The sequence below is a fragment of the Phalacrocorax aristotelis genome, chromosome 5, assembly GCF_949628215.1.
Source record: "Phalacrocorax aristotelis chromosome 5, bGulAri2.1, whole genome shotgun sequence".
NCBI classification, from domain to species: Eukaryota; Metazoa; Chordata; class Aves; order Suliformes; family Phalacrocoracidae; genus Phalacrocorax; species Phalacrocorax aristotelis.
Genome location: NC_134280.1, coordinates 11,767,594 through 11,786,775, shown reverse-complemented (window position 1 = coordinate 11,786,775; position 19,182 = coordinate 11,767,594). Strand labels below are relative to the sequence as shown.

Sequence of the window (19,182 nt, the reverse complement as noted above, 5' to 3'; positions counted from 1 at the left end):
AACCACAGCTCTGTACTCGTTCAAAGCCTGACCTCACTTCCAGAGATCATAAAATTTCTTTTTCCTCTTGAGCTCCATGAGGGGTTCCCTGTTCAGCCAACTGCTCTTCTGCCCTGCTTGTTTGACTTTTGACACACTGGAATTGTCTGCTCCTGTGCTTCTAAAAGGTGGTTCTTAAAAACTGACCAGCACCCATGCACTCCTAAGCCCTCAAAAGCAGATTCCCAGGGGACACTGCTAAGTAACTGCATGCACTCCTAAGCCCTCAGGGTTAGCCCTTCATCTGGGTGCATCCCATTGGGGCCCATCGTTTTGTGAGGATCCAGTTCGCCTAAATGATCTCTAACCAAATCCTTCTCAACCAAGGGGGCTCCTTTCTCCAGGATGCTGAATCTGGCGCTCGTGCAATATATATAATGTTTGGGAAACCAGAAGACAGAAAATTAAAAGAAGGTTCTTGATCACAAGGGTGATGAGCATCGCAGTTCTAAGCGATGGATATCCAATCTACCTAATATCCAAAAGGAATGAAGCGGTTTTGTTTTTCTTTCAGGTCACCCTAACTGCAACATCAGCGAACTCAGATTATTCACCCTGGATTTTGGTCCTACCTTAATCATCGTACTGCTTCGGCAAGGTGGCATGAAATGAAACAACGTCATGAGTGTTTTTCTTTCTTATAATTGTTATATTTTATACATAATGATTGGATCATATCTAGTAATTGCACTATTGCTTGTTCCCTTATCTCAAGGATGGACTAGTGATCACATTGTTCAATTTATGAATACAATTTCTCAAGCAGGTAATGAATTATATTGTTGGCATTGGTTACACCACCCTCAATCATCAGATGCCAAATTTTCGTGGTTAGCAGAACCTGTCCCTGAAGCATCTTGTTATCAATGTAATTTGGCATACTTACCCCCCGGTATACTAAATTACTGACAACAACCTTTCAAAGCACATTTATATGATAAGGCCCCAAGGTGCATTATGATGCCCCAGGACACAAATTCAATTTCGGTGGGGAAAACAAGCAATTGTAATTACGCTTTGCATTACAATCACAGCCAAGCATGGTTTCAATGTCAATGTGACAGAACACAAGCTTTTATTGATTCTCATCTGGAAACCTCATGGACCTGAAATAATGAATCAGCAATTACAAACAAAGGGTTTTTTAATGGACTCTGAAATCTTACATAGAACATTAATAACACAAATTGTCAGAGATACTATAATCTCACCGGTCCCAATTCTACATGCTGTTGTCTACAGAGTAATGGTTGGCTTAGTACTAATGATAATTGGGACATATGTGGCTGAAACAACATATCTGGCTATATAGATCATAACCCCTTTTGGACACACTGATTAATGTGCTCAACAAAATTGAACTGTTTTTCTAACCCATGGTTTTCATTTTGCAAACATGGCAATGGCTCCAGGCAAAGTTGGTGGCCAACATTTTAACACTCAGATGGTGCTGGCTTTGCGGCACTAATGCCTCTGAGAGTCTACCACTACAGTGGACAGGCACTTGTACCATAGCATGTCTCACTCCTTAAGCATTTCCATCTCAAGGCTTGACATTTAACTTTCAACACAACCATTACCCTGCATGTAATCAGGGCAGAGTGTCTAAGCCCACAGTAACAAGACCATCTAAGTTTCCAAAGTTTGTACATGTACTGTTTCCAAACTTGGGAGTTGCTGAATTAGAACGAGCTGTTGGTTGTATTTTCATTACACTTGAAGTTACCCAAAATGCTACTATGGATGCTTTAAAGAAGCTACAGACAGATTAACTTGCTCTTACAATTGGCTACTGTTACAGGTGAATTAAGAGAAGTCATCGTTGTGGGGTTAACTAAGAGGGTTTTGTTAATGATTAAATCATGATCAAATGGTAATTAATTGAGGATTGAATGAAAACTGAGTGGTAATCAAATGGTGATTAGGCGATAACTGAATGTTAATTAAACAGTGATTTAAATGATGATCTAAATGATAATTTAGATGACGATTAGATGATTCAGACAGCGGTAAAACATTCTATTACTTACTATACTTCTAATAATTAAGTTATAGCTGGATATATAAATGTTGCTAGCATACAATATACCTTTATGCCTAATGTAAAATGCCACTTACTTTGTTATAGACATGAAATGCTGGGTAAGGGGTGTCTCAGCCTCGAGGAGTAACCTTGAGAGGCATCCCTGCCCAAAGGGAGATCACCTCTGTGCAGCCTACTGCCCTGCAGGAGAGCTCAATGGGCTTGAGGGGCTACAGATACTTACAATGTAAAGTGATGGCCAGCCCCCCCGCCTCGGTGTATGTGCAGGTGTGCAGCTGTAGCAGTTTTAGTTTTGTCTAGTCCCAGCTCAGGCTGGTGCTGTTAGTCCTGATAAGATCCGACCTAGATTCCTTAGTCCCTGAGAAGATGTGGCCTAGCACAGGTCTCATAGTTTGCACAGCAGGGCTGATTTCAGTCAGGGCTGCTTGTCAGTGATGCCTGAACCAAGATACTGCTCATTCACTCAGAGTGGGGACATCCATCACAGCTACTCAAAATCACTGGGCCTTGGATTATTCTTTCAGACTCGCAAAGGGGTATTTGTGTGTTCATGAACGCTACACGTTGCTTTTATGCTAACAAAGTCAAACAAATTTAATATGAAGTGAATGTTATTCAGCAACACATCCTCCAAACAGACCCAGAGCAGCCCCTGCCTGGGGGCTGGCCAGCTGCCCAGTTGCAGCCATCGTCTTGGCTGCCAGACCCCAGAGCATGGGCACAGCACTTCTTAATACCATCAGCTCTCATCCCAGCTGTAGAATTCAAGCTTTTCTGTAGTGTATCTCATATCAAAGCACTGTCTGTATTACTTTTGTCCAAACCGGTACTGTACGCTCGTGCCTCAACCAACAAACCCTCTCAGGAGCTGCAACAACATTGGGGCTGACACGGACACGGGTCTCCTCCGCCTCACGCATTAGGAGGCAAGAGAGACGCACCAGGTGGGGTGTAGTCTCACTCCTAGTGACCCATCAGTGCTCATAGGCCAAGGGGTGGAGTGATGGGAGCAGCCATAAAGGCGACCTGGTTATAAGGGGGAAAATATTGAACAGAAGAAGACGGCTGCTCAAATACTGACAGAGAAAATGCCTGCCAGCCTGAGAACCAGGCCTGAGAACAAGAAGCATCCTTGAGGAGTGCAGCTGGCGTCTTTGAAGTGCAGCTGGATACCGAGAAACCAGACACATCCCGAGATACCACTGATAAGTGCAAAAACAAGGAACAGTAACAGCAACTTATCTTCTGGAAAGGTGAAAAAAAAGTCTGGAAAAGGGGGAAAACATCCTGAGAAAGGAAGAGTCGGTAACTGCCATTGGCTGTTCTGACTGGCAGAACAGAAAAACAGTCTGATAAACAAAAACTGGTCTGAGACAATAGAAAACATCACCCATTATTGGCTGTGCCAGGTGAAAAACAGAAATTTGCAGCGCCTATTGGCTGCTCTGGGTGGTGGTGTCCTACACCCCTTTATGTCTTTGTGGTATAAAAAGGACTTACTTTTTACCCGAAATGGAGCCTCTTTGAGAAGTGCCCGTGCACGAACCCCTTTTCCCCATGACATTTCCTTGGCAGAGCGGACCGTCACCAGGGACGCTGGGCTGACTCCAGGCTCTGTGACGCGGATCATTGACCAAGTGAGACTTTGTCCGGTTAGCCCCACTTCTGGGATGGGTTTGATGAGCACTTGTTACCGGTAATATTATATATATATCTCTCTATGTATAAGCACGCATATAAGTTATTACTGATAAGTATATTTGCTGCTTTACTAGTGGTAACTTGTAGTAACTTGTAATATTGAAATATAGACTTGTTACTAATATTGGTTGTTCTGCTGTTGAAATATGATTTGCGTTCTGGGTAGCAATTTGTAGTATAGATATACTAATCGTAAGTGTACTTGCCTTGATAGCAATGACCTGTAGTAAAATGCAATAAAGTAATTTAGGAAATTAATCTCCCTGTCCTGTGCCTGATGGAGTCCTGCAAACCAACAGTTGCAACCATTGCCCACCCACAGGCTGTCACACCCTTCTGGTTCGTGACAGTCGAATGGAGGAGTTTCTGTTGGGTTGTATCCAATGGGTATGACCGCTAACTAGTGGGCACGGAGGAAGGGTTAGGATGAAATCAAACCCTACGGCTCTATTGTATGGTATTGTTTTGGCTTTTTTCAGGCTGGCAGTGAAGAGGAGGTAGAGGAACAATTCCAGTCAATTCCAGTTCAAAGTGTGTTCAGATACAGAGATGATGCTGGAATATAAGGGTCAGGTGATGCTGCTGGGCTGCAGATGTAGTCAGTTATCTCACCTTGGTATTTCTTTCGAGGAATCTTAGTGACCCTCTCCTCAATACACTAGATTCTGCACTTTCCACATGGCTGGAGTAATGCAAGGTTAAACACATTGAAGAGTGTGAGGCATTCATCTTCCTGAGCTTGGGCTTAGCCTTCAGCTGTTGTGCAACTTCTCACTCCACTGTACAGGGCAAAGAGGATGCAAAGTGGGCCTGCCTCACCCCAGCTTGTGTTACAGCAGAGGGTTATGGTGCATCTCCACAATTAACAAAGCAAATAATGCTGCCATTGGCCTTGAATTTTCCCGAGGCATGATGCAAGGCTGTCTCCCTCAGAATCACCAGCAGCACAGGGAAAATCATGCTGGTAAGCCCCAGCCCCAGTGGCTGAGTAGCAGCAGCCTCCAGCTGTGGATGGGGAAACAGGAGAAGCTGATGTTGCAATGGCATCCGGAGCCCAGCTTGGCCAGACAAGCGCTGACATTTTTCCATCACATGTGACCCGTTGATGCCTTCTGCTGTAGTTTTCATTCAGGAATGCTAGCTGTGGTCAGGCCGCCTGTATTTACAGACACAAATAAACTGCTGCTGACTGAAATACACCATTCCCATGACTGCATTGCCACTAACCTTGTAAGGGTAAAAGCAGATCTGCTTACACAATAAAGCAAAGCCTTCTAGCTGTTAGCATCACTTCCTTCTTTTTCTTTTTTTTTTTTAGATGCAACCTTGTGAAGAAGCTACATTTGGGGGACAGAGCAAATTGTTTATTTATTTATATAAAGTTTCTGTGGTGCCTTCTGATAGTAGAATTGACATGAAGAAAGCCTGACCTAGAGGCTGAGGCCTTCCCGCACCCAGGCATGGCAGCTGCTGTTCCCATGAGACAGGCACCTATGGTGGTGCTCTGTGTCTCCCGGCCCAGTGCTGTGGGTAGTAGGATGCTCTTTGCTGACAGCAAGCAACACTATTTCCTTCTTTTTGCTACACTTTCTTGCGTGCCTGGCCTGTGGCACCCTTCCCCCACCTACTCGCTCCTCACATTACTCCCTAGCTACTCTGCAGACCACTTTGCTATACAGCTGAGTCTCCCCTTGCATGGGAAGGAGGGCACTTGCAGTCCTGTTCCCAGGCCCTTTCTCGCCTCCTGTGCACTCTTCCTACCCAAACCACCCCTTAGCAATGAGTCAAACTTCAGCTCCCTACTGTCCAGACTCTCAGCACTAATCCAGTGTGCTGGGAAATGCCAAAGCATAAAGGTAATCTGCAAGGGAAAGGGGAGGCAGGGGGACACTGCCTGTGCCTTTCCTTTCGGAGTGCAAAGGAAGAAAGCAAAGGGGTTGGTTTTGTTTTTAAACTGCTTGGACTCTTGCAAATTAGCTGCAGCAGAGCTGTATTCTCAGTGTTTGCTGCTTTGGGTGGCAAAGCGTGTTTAAAATATTCCTGCTCTTCCTTTCCTTTCCTTTCTCCTCCCCCTTTCTGTGCCTGGGGCAGTACAGCTTGCGTGAGACAGTCACATGAACCAAGCTAAAACTTGCTCTGTCTACTTGTGATGATTATTTTTTGATTGTTTTCTATTTTCCTTTTGTGATAGTGATGAAATCTATCATGCCAGCATGGCACTAGGCAGTGGGTTGGTCACAAAAACCGAATTTGCCCCATGGCTGCTCCTTCTCAGGCAGCAGCATTAGTCCAAGGTATTGAATACGCAACATCTCAGCCTGAAAACTTTAGCTTGGGCTTCAGTATTGTGTAGGAAATGGGGAGCTCTGAAGAGCTGCCCCTCTGCAATGCCCAGGCCTGTCCTATTGCTCGTGGTGCTGTGGGGAGGAGGCAGCACAGCCCCCAGTCGACACGTGGGTTCATTACATGACGACAGTACCAGCATTTAACCAGAGCCTGCCCTTGTACTTGTTTTCCGGATGTAAGCACCCTCCTCCCCTATTAGGGCAGATTTAGTGGAATCAAGTGGGAAGACAGGGCACAGGTTTTACTTATTTGGGGTTTTGCTTTCTTTACCCCACCTGATCAGCATTGATGCTGCCAGTGTGCCACTTGTTGCGCTCCTAAAAATCCCTGTTCCAAGCTATTTTTGGTGTGGTCTGCTGCGTTTCTTCAGTACTGCTGGTAGGAGGAGGCAGGACCATAAAATTCTTGAACAAGAGCTGTTTATACTGAGCAAATAAGAGCTTCTGTTTATAGAGGCAAAAACAAATAATAAAAAAAAAATCCGGAAGCATGGGCCCATGGTGCTTTTCCAAAGAGAAGAGCAAGTCAAAACAATGAACACCATTTGGTTTTGCTTTTCCCTGGCAAGATTCCTTCAGCTGACTATTGCAGCATCTGTTCAGGGTGAAGAGACAAGAAAAAAAGAAAAACCAAAATAAGAAAAGCAGGCAGGAGCAATTGCTCTGGTTTCTCTCTCCTGTTGGTGGCTGCAGCCCCGCTGCAGCCCCTGTGGGTTTAAAGCTGCAGCTGTCAGCCGGGGTAACCCAAACCCCAGCTCCAGAGGAAAACAAATGGGGCTGAAGGAACAGTTTCAGGGAGAAAAAATAAACAAAAACAAAGCAAAATATATGTTTTGAAGCAACAACACTGGATTTTATCCAGCTCCCTTTCCAGCCAAAATCTCAGGGCTCCCCTGCTTTTCCAGCCAGTCTCTGCTGGACCCCACAGTTCTCTGGTAAAAAGCCAGAGCTTTGGATGAACTGTTGTGTGCTCCCAGCTGCTCTCGTGCAGGCACCCAGGCTAGACGCCTACTTGCACACCATAAGGAATGGGTGTTTAATTTAGTTTCCTCAGCCTAAACTCACATTTCCCTCAGGCTCCCACCAGTTTCCCGTCTGTTTAACACTGCCAGCACAGAGTGGGAGCTCGTTGTGACACTCCCTGCCCTGGATCAACACCAGGGTATTAAATCAACATACCTTCTGCGGCAGTCGCTGCGGCTCCAGCTCCTATTTTTATAGCCATGTTTTGACTAATAAGGCTCTATTAATACATTAATCAGGCCGCACCACTGTTGCTTGCAGAAGCAAGTCCCAGTTTCGGTGGGGGGACTCAGCAAGGAAACAATGAACTCCACTAACAACATCATATATGCACAATAGTTTTATTTTTTTTTTTTATATAAAAAAAATTCCTAAAGACTGCAGAACTCTTGTATCCTAATTTCTTACACAAATGCTTCCAACATCCGCTTCTTTTTAAGCTAATTGCCCCCTAACAACTTGCAGTGGTGTGGGTTCCCCTGATTTTTGACCTAGTCACCCTTTCTAATGGGATATGTCTAAAGCTGCAATATGGCACTTGGTTGACTTAGTTGGCAGGTTTAATATATCCAGAAAGCTGGGGTATGGAGTCGCACACGGCTCACAGTCCATCAGCACAGGCGGGGAGCCTGCCGTCGCATCCGTGCTTTCAGAATGAACCAGACTTTTCTCCTTACTGTGCAAATAACAGGCTTTGGTCATCGACCAGTCCTGTTGTAAGGGATTCTCACACCTGAAGAGGATCCCATCTTCAAGTGGGGAAGCAGCACATACAGTCAAGCAACTGTCCACAGCAGTCCCAGGTGCCAAGACCCCATCAGTCAACTGTACCGTTGTAAGACCTGTTGAGCTTGTTGAATGTGAACTCTACGTTATGCGTGGAAATAGGCTTTCGGTAGAGAGGATTGGATGCCTTTGGAGAAATGAGCAGACAAAAAGAACAAAGGTGAGGAAAAAGGTCCATGTCATGGTGAAAATGTGCATAATCCCCCCTTCCTGGGCCAACTAATTTGGAGATATGTTGGCTTTGACTGAAATGTGTATTCAGATCCAAAAGCAGTGTTGTTTGTCCATAGCTGGTCCATCAGACCCACCTTCCATCCTGTCTGCAGGCACAGGTGATGCCCTCGAATGCTGGGCAACTCCACATAGAGCCCCCCAGAAGGGCTCCCTCATAGATCTTATTGACCTGGCTGCTGCCAGTCAGCGCTTGGTCCCCGCTCCCCTACTTCCTCCAGCCTTCCAGCACTTCTGGGAAATACATAATGAAACCAAAGGCTGGGTATAATTTTGCAGAGTATTTGTAGCTTGCCAAGGGGAAGGGCAGTGCGACGTGCTGGACCCTTAAGCCCTGCATGGCACCGCAGGGCACTGGCACCCACATTTCTCGCACCTGCCACCTGCCTCCATCGCTGCAGAGCTGTTTGCTGTCAGTGTATCCTGACAGCCCCCCATATGCTAGCAGCACCCCTGCCCCAGGGCTCACCATTTCATATCTGGCCCGGGACCGTTCGCTCTGGAATCGGTCAAACTCCCGTCTGTCGTGAATGGTGACAAGCAGCTTCCAGAGACCCAGCAGGATGATGCCGATCAGCACCACACTGCCGATCACCGCCAGCACAATCGTCACAGCGCTGGGGGCCGAACTGCACGCTGGTAAAGAGGGGGAGAAGGTAATTAGCTCTGGTGCAAGTGTATCCCCGATCAGGATACCGGGACGTAATGACCTGGACATCAGCCACTGAGCAAGTGACCTCAGGGCAGTGTTAGCAGCAGTGACTAAATTAAAAAAAGCAACAGTCCTCTCTGAAACCAAAGGGGTATTTTTTTTTAATATACAACTTCCTGACTAGAGGCAGTTCAAAGGCACAGCTTTCATGGATGTCACTGGAGCTAGGAATTCATGCAGTCCTTTGGGGGAAGAGCAGTGCTGCAGTGCCACTGTCCAGCAGTGACCGCTGGCTTTAATGCTGGGTGACCCATGTGGGACACAGAGGGTTAAGGTGCCTCTGGCAAAGCCAGCTCTGCTTCTGGCCCACATGGGGACAAGTGATCACTGGGCACTTTAAATAAGTACATTAACTGTCAGCTAATCAACTGCTCTTTCAATTAAGTGCAAGCTGCAGCACAAATAAAATAAAATGTGCAGTATCTCCATCTTTCCCATACTGGCCTGGGCCTTGGAGGACCAGAGCAGATTGCAAGAAGCTACTGGTGGGTGTTCACCAGCTTGTCCTGTAACACCACATGGGGTTTTCTTTGAGAAACTGCATTGCGTGTGATTAATGCGGGGAAGCACAGCTGTCTGTGGCAGCCTGTGGAGGGGGACAGGGACACACAGCCCTTACGCTGCCTGGACCAGAGTTGGCTCTTTGGAAATGCAGAAACCTATAAGTGGTGTGGTGTTTTCCTAACCTCTTGACTTAACCAGGAGCAGCACCAGGTGTCCTCTTCTGACTGTTTTTGCTCACAGTGGCTGTATCACCAAATCAGTACATGGCATACATTTTGAAATGTAAATAGACTGGATTTAATTTCAGCATCCTGAGCTGGCAGGAAGCCCTTCAGCTGTTTGCTAGCAATGCCAGCGGCTCAGGTGCATGTTTCACTCTTGGTCAGCGTCCTTTTTTACTGAGTTGGGAGCATTTGGAGCTGGGTTTCAGCACTGTAAAACATCTAATTTTTTAAAATTATCCTGGTTCACCTGCTTGCACATGCCTTCATACAGCTAGTGAAACCAGCCTTTCTGCTCCCCCCCAGCAGCCAGTCATCTCTCGCAAGGCAGCCTGCGCTATTAAAAGAAAACCCAAGGGAGGGCCAACCTGGCTCTTTGAGGACAGTGAGGTTGGATTTCCCGCTGGCAAGCTCCGAGTAGGTGAACTTCATGACACAGTTGTTCACTGGGTAGGCGCAGAGGATCGCATTCGGGTCATCCGTTTCTGGAATGACATGCAGAGTTGCAGAGTTTTATTTTGGTTTTTGTATAAAAATGATTCCTAAAGACTGCAGAACTCTTGTATCCTAATTTCTTACACAAATGCTTCCAACACCCAGTTCTTTTTAAGCTAATTGGCCCCTAAAAACTTGCGGTGGCGTGGGTTCCCCTGATTTTGACCTAGTCCCCCTTTCTAACAGGATATGTCTAAAGCTGCAAGTTGGTTGACTTAGTTGGCAGGTTTGATATTAGGAATTAGCACAGTTCTCCTCTGCACGCTGAGCAGGGTTTCTCGCAGGTGCCAGGGAGTGGAGGAATAGGGACCAAGCCCAGAAAGCAGCACAGTTTGATCGCAATTTGTGCAAATTGTAACTGAGCAGCATCCAGACTTACTGCTCGAGAAAATGTGGCGCTCAGAAACTGCTGCATGGCAAACAGACACAACCTCACACATACACACTCTTCCTTTGCACACGTCTGCTTTGCCAATGCCTTTTTCTTCTTCATTTGCTGAATTTCTTGGAGAGTGGAAGCTGAAGAGAAAGTGAGGGCACAGACTCAGCTTGTGAGGACACAGATGGGGCCAGCAGCAGCAGCCCATGGCTGGCTCGTCCTCCAGCTGTGCTGAACGGCACCAGCTCCGGAAACGGTTGAGAAGTTTGTTTTTAAAGAGGGAGATAGAAGAGGAAAATGGGGAGGGGAGGAGGGAGGGAAGGGGAAGGGAGGAGCTGGTTGGAGAGGAGGATGCGGAGATGGGGAAGTTGGCAGAAATGAGTCTACTTGATTCCCATGGCCATATGGGTGCTGTTTGTTTGCCTGTTTAACATACTGTGGCACCAGGCAGAGCCTGGCACTGCTCTGGTCATTATAAGATGCTTCCTGAGGAAGGCTGCTTCACAAAAACCATTACAAAATTTCAGCAAAGCCATCATCTGAGGTTTGCAGCTCTAGCTTCAGGAGTGATTTCAGCAAAGCCACCACCCTGCAAGGCCACAACTTGTGCCTGGAGGAAGATGGGGCAACATCTCTGGCTATGCCAGGTAACTTTGCAGGAGGACATCTCTGCAGGCCTGATGGACTGAGAGTTTCAAGGGAGAGGAAGGGATGTGGGCACCCAGTGCTACTGATTGGTAAAGACATGACCTTGGCTTAGGCACCTAGAAAATGCTTCCCACAGCTCTCCTCCTCATTCATATCCATGCCTGCCTGTCATGCTGAAGAATGATCGCATTAATGATCATTGCTATTCCAGCGCCTTATCTCTCCTGTCTGTTTTTCTTTCCTTTCAGTGCCTTTGACCTGCTTTCAATAGAAAGATTAATACCCTCCATGTCAACAGCTCTAGGCCCAGATGCAATTGTCCCTCTGGTGAGTCTTGATGAAGTTCCTGGTGTGGACAAACCTCAGCTGTTCCTACCTCGGGCTGGGAAAAACTGCTTTACCTACACAGTGGTATCAAATGCAGGGCTGGAGAAGTGCTGATTGTTACAAAGCACTAATTAGATTAACAATAAAACTTCCATGTTTCTTGACTAATGCCCTTCTGAGTTGAGCAGCAAATCTGAGTTCTTCCAGGCCCAGCTGCTTTCAATTCCATCCTTGCACCAATATTCTGCTACAAGATACAGTGAATAAAGTTTCAATAGTAATGATCTCCATTGGTCTTCACTAGGTTCAGGGATCACACGTCCACAGAGAGAGGTGTGATGGCTCAGCGTTGGACCTGTCACGTTCCTCTCATGTTGAAAGCTCCTCTCTGGAACCATCAGGAATGGAAATGTAATATTGCAGAAGTGAAGGAGATCCTGCAGAGTCCAATGCAAGTCATATAAGCCTCCCAAAAGGCATCATTCTGGCTCGTGAGTCCAACAATAGATGCCTGTGCTCTAAAAAGCTTTGAAACACTGGCTGCTTCATACCCAGAGCCAAAAGGCACTTGGGATCCTCAAGGGTCTGTTCATTGGAACTTGATATTTAAGACGGTCCCATCCTCCACTGCCAGGAGAATGCAGACCTATGTCTTCTGTGACAAATATCAGTGTTCAGCCTCTCAGCAGGGGCCTTTAATATGTGCTACATAACACAAAAGCACTTGAAGACCAGAATTTGGCTCAGTCTGCCTGTGAAGAAGTCTGTAGTCCCCCAAGCTCTTTGTTTAGGAATATTTTGCTTTACCTTTTCCTCTAGCAGCCCAGATCTCCAAGCCACAGAATGCCCTGAATTCCCAAGAGCTCAGCACCACCCGCACTCTGACTGCAGTAGTTCAACAGAAGAATAAGCATAATTCCCCAAAATGTTTTTCTCTGAAAGCCATGCGGGGGGTTGGCAAATCACAGCCCAGCCTCACCTCCCAGGGCGCAGTCAGCACAAGAGCTGGCTTTGGCATGGTGCAACACCCAGGCAAGATAGTTGAGCTTTAATCCCCTGTATTTGCTGGCTCCCAAGAAACGCAGGCCAGCCAGGCATCAGAAAGGAGCTTCGGTGGTTTGGAAGTGCCTTGTAACCTCTCGCAGTGTGCTGGTGTAGGTGCACTCCCTGGTAAACTGCGGGGAGGATGGAGAGAATGAGAACAAGTCTCCCAAAGGGAAAGGTAGGAAACTCCACTGGTCATAATTTAAAAGCTAGACACTGGATGTGAGAGGAGTCAATGGGAAAAACATTGCTGCAGGCAGCTCAGGAGGAAGGGAGAGAAAGGGCAAGTACTCCTACCTCTATAAACTATGGGAAAAGGAGGAAATGTCAGACGTGGACAGTAACTTATCCCTGCTTGATCTCCCTCCCTCCAAGGGGTATTGCTACAGCCAGGGTCAGGATTGTGATTAAAGCTGTCACAAATTTGGATCTCCTCTACTCCCCTAAACACCAACCAGGGACTGCCAGAATGGAGCTTCAAAAGAAGGGGGAAATATCATCTGCTGAGGGATGCACGTGTGGGGCAAGCTCCAGAAGAGGACACAAAGGGCAGGAGAGGGCTTGCCAGGGGAACTTTTAGCAGTCAGTTCCACCAAAGCAGAACTCATCGTGTCCAAAACAGCTTTGCTTTCCCTTACAAGCTCACTTCTTCCAAAATGAATTCACAGAAGATTAGAGAATGCTTTTTTTTTGGGTAATACTTTGTCCTTTTGCACTCTCTCATGGCTCATCTAATCTTCTGTCTCATCTGATCTCATCTCACTCTCTTTGCTCCTTGCATTGGTGGTAGTGGTTAGATGTGGTAAGATGTTATTTAAAATCAAAGGTTTTTTTACTTCAATATAGATCACAGCCTGGAGGGAGGGGCACACATACCACATATGCACGTATACATACTACATACACACATACATTTCTAAATACCAAGTGTTCCCTGAGGCTTTCTTTACAGATATGTCTTGGTCTGGTTAAGAGGAATTCAATGCCATAGTCACTGGCTCGCACCGTCTGCTGTCCTGCTGCTGCGTACTTACCGAGAACATCCACAGTGGTGATGATCTCATCCTTGCAGTGCTTTTGGCAGGTTTGGTTATCAGCCAGTCTTCCTGAGTTAAACAACTTGCATTCAATGCAGTCCCTGCAGAAAGACACATGGAGGGGAAGATTAAGCACTTGTCAGAAACTGCATGAACAGAGGTTCACCCCTTGAAAAGGGACTCCCTGGGTGTGGCCTGGAGGCTGCACATCTGCACCACAAGGAAAGAGCAACTCCAGGGGCCAAGTATCTCTGTCTCAAGGATGGATTTATTCTAGGGGTGGATTCAATGAAGGTGCAAAACAGCTGGTAAGTTTGGGGTCTGTTTGTCCTTTGGATGTCAGGAGCTGCATGTCAGCGGCTGCAAAAATCCATCCTGCCTGAGATCAAGGCAGATGGCATTGCTGCTCTGCACAATCTGAGGCTGATGCCCAAGACACCTCCATCACTGCGAGAAGGGCAGTCATCCCTGTCTTCCCCTCCTCTGCAGCTTACAGCTCTCTAGGCCTGGATGTCTACAGCTCAGGGTGCAGCAAAAATGGGGTTGCCATCCCTTCTTGCAGAGCAGGATGGCACTGGAAATGAATGAGCACGTGAACCTCCATGAGGACTTGGGCAGAAATACTTGTTGCTTCTCTGCCTGGGATACTCTCAGGTTGCTTAGAGTGGGTTCTGAGCAGCAGCAGGCTTGCCTAAGGCTAATCAACTGTTTAATGAAGCAGGAGTAATTCCTTAGCTGAAAAGTCTCCCAGGAACAAAAGAGCTGCCCATCCTACCAGTAAGAAGTCCCTCCTGAACCCCGCCATGAGTACCTTTTAGTGCTACAGACACCTGGGCAGGTGGGACACTTCTCACACGTCTCTCCAAAAGCCCCTGGCTCGGTGCACTGACACTTCCCACAGACGCAGGTGCCCCTGCCGCTGCACATCTGCCCGTCACTGGAAACACAGCTGTCCATCTCGGTGGAGCAGTTGCAGTTGTCCCCGATGTAACCAGCATGGCACTTGCACTCCCCGCAGTGACACTCTCCGTGGCCTGAAGGCGAGAGCGGGGAGGAGGCATCAGCAGCATGCCAGGTCAGTGCCAGGTGCCACAGCTGCCCCTGTGCCCCTGTGCAGGAGGGACCAGCAGCCCAGTAGGAAAAGCTGCTGGAGAGATCTTACTTGGCAGAGCATCAAACAGATGGCAATGGGAAACACCTAGATATCAAATTATATCTACGTTTAGCAGCAAAAAATACCTACTCGCAGCTCCTCCAGCTTCCCTCTATAGTCGCTCAAGACAAATGGGCACCTCTCCCTTCCTAGGTGGGACCAGGTAGCCAGGACAGGGGCACAAACTGCCTTTGGGAGGTACCAGCAGTGACGGTGACCATGGGGAGAAGAGGGCAGTTCCACTGGAGCAGACACAGCCTGCAGCTGGGGGAGGTGACTTCTACCCCAAGCCCCCCTGGGACCCCTGCTCAGCATAGCACTGTCATCCTGTGGGCGGAGGGCAGCAAAATGAGTGGGTCCATGCAAGGAACAACCACCTGCTATTGCAGAGGCAAACAGAATTAGCTGGTAAAGACTGCATTCTCTGGCCAGGTGTCAAATGTGTTACTCTCTTACTGTCATCTCTCCAGATGAGGGTTCTCAAGTATCCTTCTCTTTCCAGGGTGCCCTTTTGCACCCTCCTCGTTGGCCCCCATTCAGTGCTTGACACCACCAAGCAAACATTGACACCTGAGGCAATGTTTCAGCAGCGTGTTGTCATGAGCCTTTCTTACCCGCAGAGTGAATATTCCCCACCTCTGCCTCCTGGTGCCCAGCACTGTGTAACTGGGCTTTACAGAGCACTATACCTCCCACCTCTGCAGAAGGCATCTCTGTCACTCAGTCCCCAATGCTTCCTAAGCATCACTTGGCTTCGCTCATGTGCTCACCTGAAGGCTCCAGCTAAGCTAGGAGGGTTACGTGCAGCTTAGAACCATGATTTCCATAGCTACCGGAGTAGCAAAAATATTCAAGCTGATGAAGGGCCTCTGGCAGCAGCTTTCAAAGTACTGCTTCTCAAAGCAGATGTGTCTGTCTCAGAGGCATGGCACTGGGCAGACAAAGACTTCAGAGCACTAGAGAATGTGGCAGAGCAGGTGCGATCTGGCTGCTCACCACATGAGCCAGGTAGGAGGCAGCACAGCCAGACTGTGGGCAGTTTTCTGCTCCGTCTTGCTATGGCATTGGATTTTGCTAGCAGAGCCGCTGTGCCAGTAAATGGGGGGCCAAGCCACGCTTCCAGCCTAGCCTTCTACAGGCCACACCACTCAGCAAGAAGTTTTCTCTTCCTCCACACCTGCCTGCCCACTGTTGACCCTGAGCTCTGGAGATCAGTATTACTGCTGGGCCCTCAAAATGGTGTAAGAGAGGGGGGTCCTGCGAGGGCTTCTATGTTTACTGGGATGGCTGGTATTCTGTATAAATTTATCTCTTTTTTCTCTGTCTACATCAAGAGAAATGAAGATGAAGCAGTGCTTCCTTGCTGGTTTTGAACCCAGGTATTAGCAGCAAAAAGCCTAGCAGGTTGACCACTTCATAAGGTCTTTCCTACCCTGCTTCCCTAACAGCTTTACTTAAGAACTACTCACAAAATCCTTAAAAAAAACTTAAACCAACAAGCATCATCTCCTGTGTCCAGGCAAGACCTCTGTGTCCCAGCTAGTGCCATGAAGGTTGCTGGGACCAGTTGAACCTCCCCCAGGGGGCAGCTCAGGGCAGCTCACAGCAGAGATGAGTGAAGAAACTGATCCAGTAAGGGCTCTCCTCTATTGAAGCATCCCCTTGCAACTATGGGGTTTAGTGACGGGCTGAAAAAGTCAACAGGCTTAAAAGCTTTGAGCGATTGTAAGAGGAGTGGCTGGCTGCTGAGCATCTGGTTTCAGAAAGGCATCCATCAGCTCACCGGAAATACTGCTTGAATTCCACCTTAGTTGACCACTAGGAGAAGAGATGCCTTTGAAGGCATAGTTTATAGAGCTGAAGAGGTTGTATACAAAGCTCATCAGAAATCTAATTACAGCTCAGCTTTCCCACTGGAAACAGCCTCAATCACCTCAGACAAGATAAATTATATTCACACTCCTTTCATCAGCACAAAACTACTGATCTCCTGCCTCTTCTATCGCTCCAAGATTACCAGAGAGGCTGTGGATTGTCAGGCTATATCCCTTGCCAAAAGTCATGGGAACACCTTCTGTTTTACAAGGCATCTCATATATCTCAGCACATCACAAGCTGCCCTCCTACAGCCTCTTTTGCACTCCCTCAGTTTGCTTTGGACCCAGCCTGCAAACTCAAACATTATTAGACAGTGGAGGTTATGTTTACAAGATCTCTAGAGGCGATGTCCTTCCCTTCCTACATCTGATGGAGATTAAAAAATCCCTCACTCTGTTTGCCTTCATGACGACAGCCTTGCCCTTTCCCCAGACACATCTGTACAGGCAGGTTGGGTTTGCCCCTTCCCTATAAAGCTCCGGTTTTGAGCCCATGGGCACAGCTACGTCCACCACCGCTGCTGCTCAGGGCACAGCTGCAGAGTGGGGACCCCGTGTACCCTCCGCTTCACAAGCAAATCAAACAGGGTAGCTGGCTTTTATTCACAATTCATTCAGGCAACCCGGCTCTTGCACACAGCAAGCTTGGTGCCTCCATGGTAATGCATATATCCAAATTAGCTATAAAACACTGTTTTCTTAAACAGGCACTACTTCAAGGAATCCAAAGCAGCTGGCATTGGGGCTCTGTGTATATGGCATTTAGTAAATGTGTTCACACTGGAATTTGAGCTGTGAGGGCCAAGAGAAGCAAGCCAATGGCATTCACACCACCCTATGGTCCTGACCTGGGTGGGAGCCACCCCCCTGCTCTTGGGCAGAGGGGCAGAGCCCCTGCAACGTCAGCCATAGCTTGGTCCCCCTTGGACACCGCAGAGCCCAGCAAAAGATGTGAATCCATTGGAAATCCATCTCTGGAAGTGTTATTGCTCATGAACTGGTTCAGTTTTTAAAGCTGCCAGTGCCAGGCCAGTATAGGAGGCTAGAAAGCTTGCACATCCCTTCCAGCCCCTGGCAGGCTGGGGATGAAGCCTGGAACAACTGTCCCAGGGAAGAGAAACAGCCATTTCCAGATAATGCCTCCTGTTAAACTACTGTGACTGGAAAATTTCAGAAACAGTTTCTTAAAGCAAACGGTTTTGTTTATTGAAGGGGATGAAGAAAAAGCCCTAATATATGAGGGTGACTAAGTGTGTGGTGTGAGCTTAAAATTCAAAAACATGTTGAAATGTTTTTTCTGCCTCGGCCACACTGGTTCAATGTGGAAGAAGTCACTGGCTGAAGCTCATCATGGGGAATGCACCAAGGGTGGAAATTTCCATGTTGACCTTTAACAGCAAAGATGTTACATTTTCACTGCCTGCATCAGCCTGAGAGTGGCCGCTCCTGCAAGCGCTGGGAGCCCCACTTCTGGTGCTCTCTTTTCATCTCCCACACAACCTGAAGACTGGAGAAACATGGTGAGTGAGATACATTTACTTCTCATACAGGCATGACAAGAGTCATCCTGCTTCTCAACGTCCACCTGGAGTACCGGAGATGGGAATGCACTCCATCCTCTTGCTCAGGACAAAACCTGAGAGGAGCCCCAAGGCAACATGGCATGCTGGTCACAGCAAGTCTTTTGGTGATGGTGACCCAGAGCTGAGGTTTGCAGTATGCAGAGTGCTTCCTGGTACTCATATTTCACAGCAAAACATGCTGCACTTTTCCAGTCTCAGCTATCCTATGGTCACACACAAAGCTGACACAGTTAAGCAGTCTCTATGCCCTGTAAGGTCATGCCTGCAGGAAGCCTTCAGTCTCTACACCGATGATGAACCTAGTTTCACTTCCCAGTTTCATTTCCAAGATGCAAATGCATCCTTGAGGAGGGTGTGTTTCAAGACACCTCTGCACCAGCAGAATTCTCATGGTGCAGGACATTGCCCTGGATTTTAATACCCTTGAACCCTTCGAGTTTGCATGGTCTCTGTTAAAACTGGTTTGTGAAGCCAAAAGACATTAATTATGTTCTCCAAACATAACAAGAGATGTTTTCTTCTGTTCTCATCCTTGAAATGAGACGAGCTTAGATATTTAAAAGATCCAGATCTAATTGGGAGATGAAATGCTCCCTCTGAATTTGATAACATACTTCCCAGCAAGCTCTTGATTTTTTTGGGGGGCTAACACAAAACACATGTCAGGGAGGCTGCAGAAACACACTGGGAGGGTGTAGCAGAGGAAAGCAATGCTTCTGGCAGGGGAGAGCAGTCCCCAGACTAGGTTTGGACTATCTGGGCTCTGGTGGGTGGGAGCCACAGGGCACACTGCTGCTTGGAGGTACCCTCTTCCCAAGGAGGCCACTGAGGTGGACCACAGCCCAGCTGGTCTCTCCGTCTGTCTTCTCTGCCCCGAAATACATCCCCACCCTACTGCCGTGCCCCGGCTGGGCTGCACGTCTCACTGTCACTCAAACGTCTTTTGGCAGGACATCCAGCTGTCCTCATTTCACCCCAGCCGCCTCCCCTCAGCTGCCCGCCAGGATGACAGCCGCAGACCACATTCCCCCTG

The 19,182-nt window shown here is 47.7% G+C and overlaps 1 protein-coding gene across 1 annotated transcript in view; it reads right to left on the bottom strand.

Annotated features, from left to right (window-relative positions):
• Positions 1-7,477: 7,477 nt before the first annotated feature.
• ITGB5 (integrin subunit beta 5) overlaps positions 7,478-19,182 on the bottom strand; it is a 63,930-nt gene continuing 52,225 nt past the window's right edge. The window contains exons 11-15 of the mRNA XM_075093007.1: positions 14,348-14,570; positions 13,534-13,637; positions 9,975-10,091; positions 8,639-8,805; positions 7,478-8,065 (exon numbers count right to left, since the gene is read on the bottom strand). Coding sequence (XP_074949108.1) covers positions 7,970-8,065; positions 8,639-8,805; positions 9,975-10,091; positions 13,534-13,637; positions 14,348-14,570 — 707 coding nt within the window. The 3' untranslated portion in view covers positions 7,478-7,969. The remainder of the gene's footprint in view (positions 8,066-8,638; positions 8,806-9,974; positions 10,092-13,533; positions 13,638-14,347; positions 14,571-19,182) is intronic.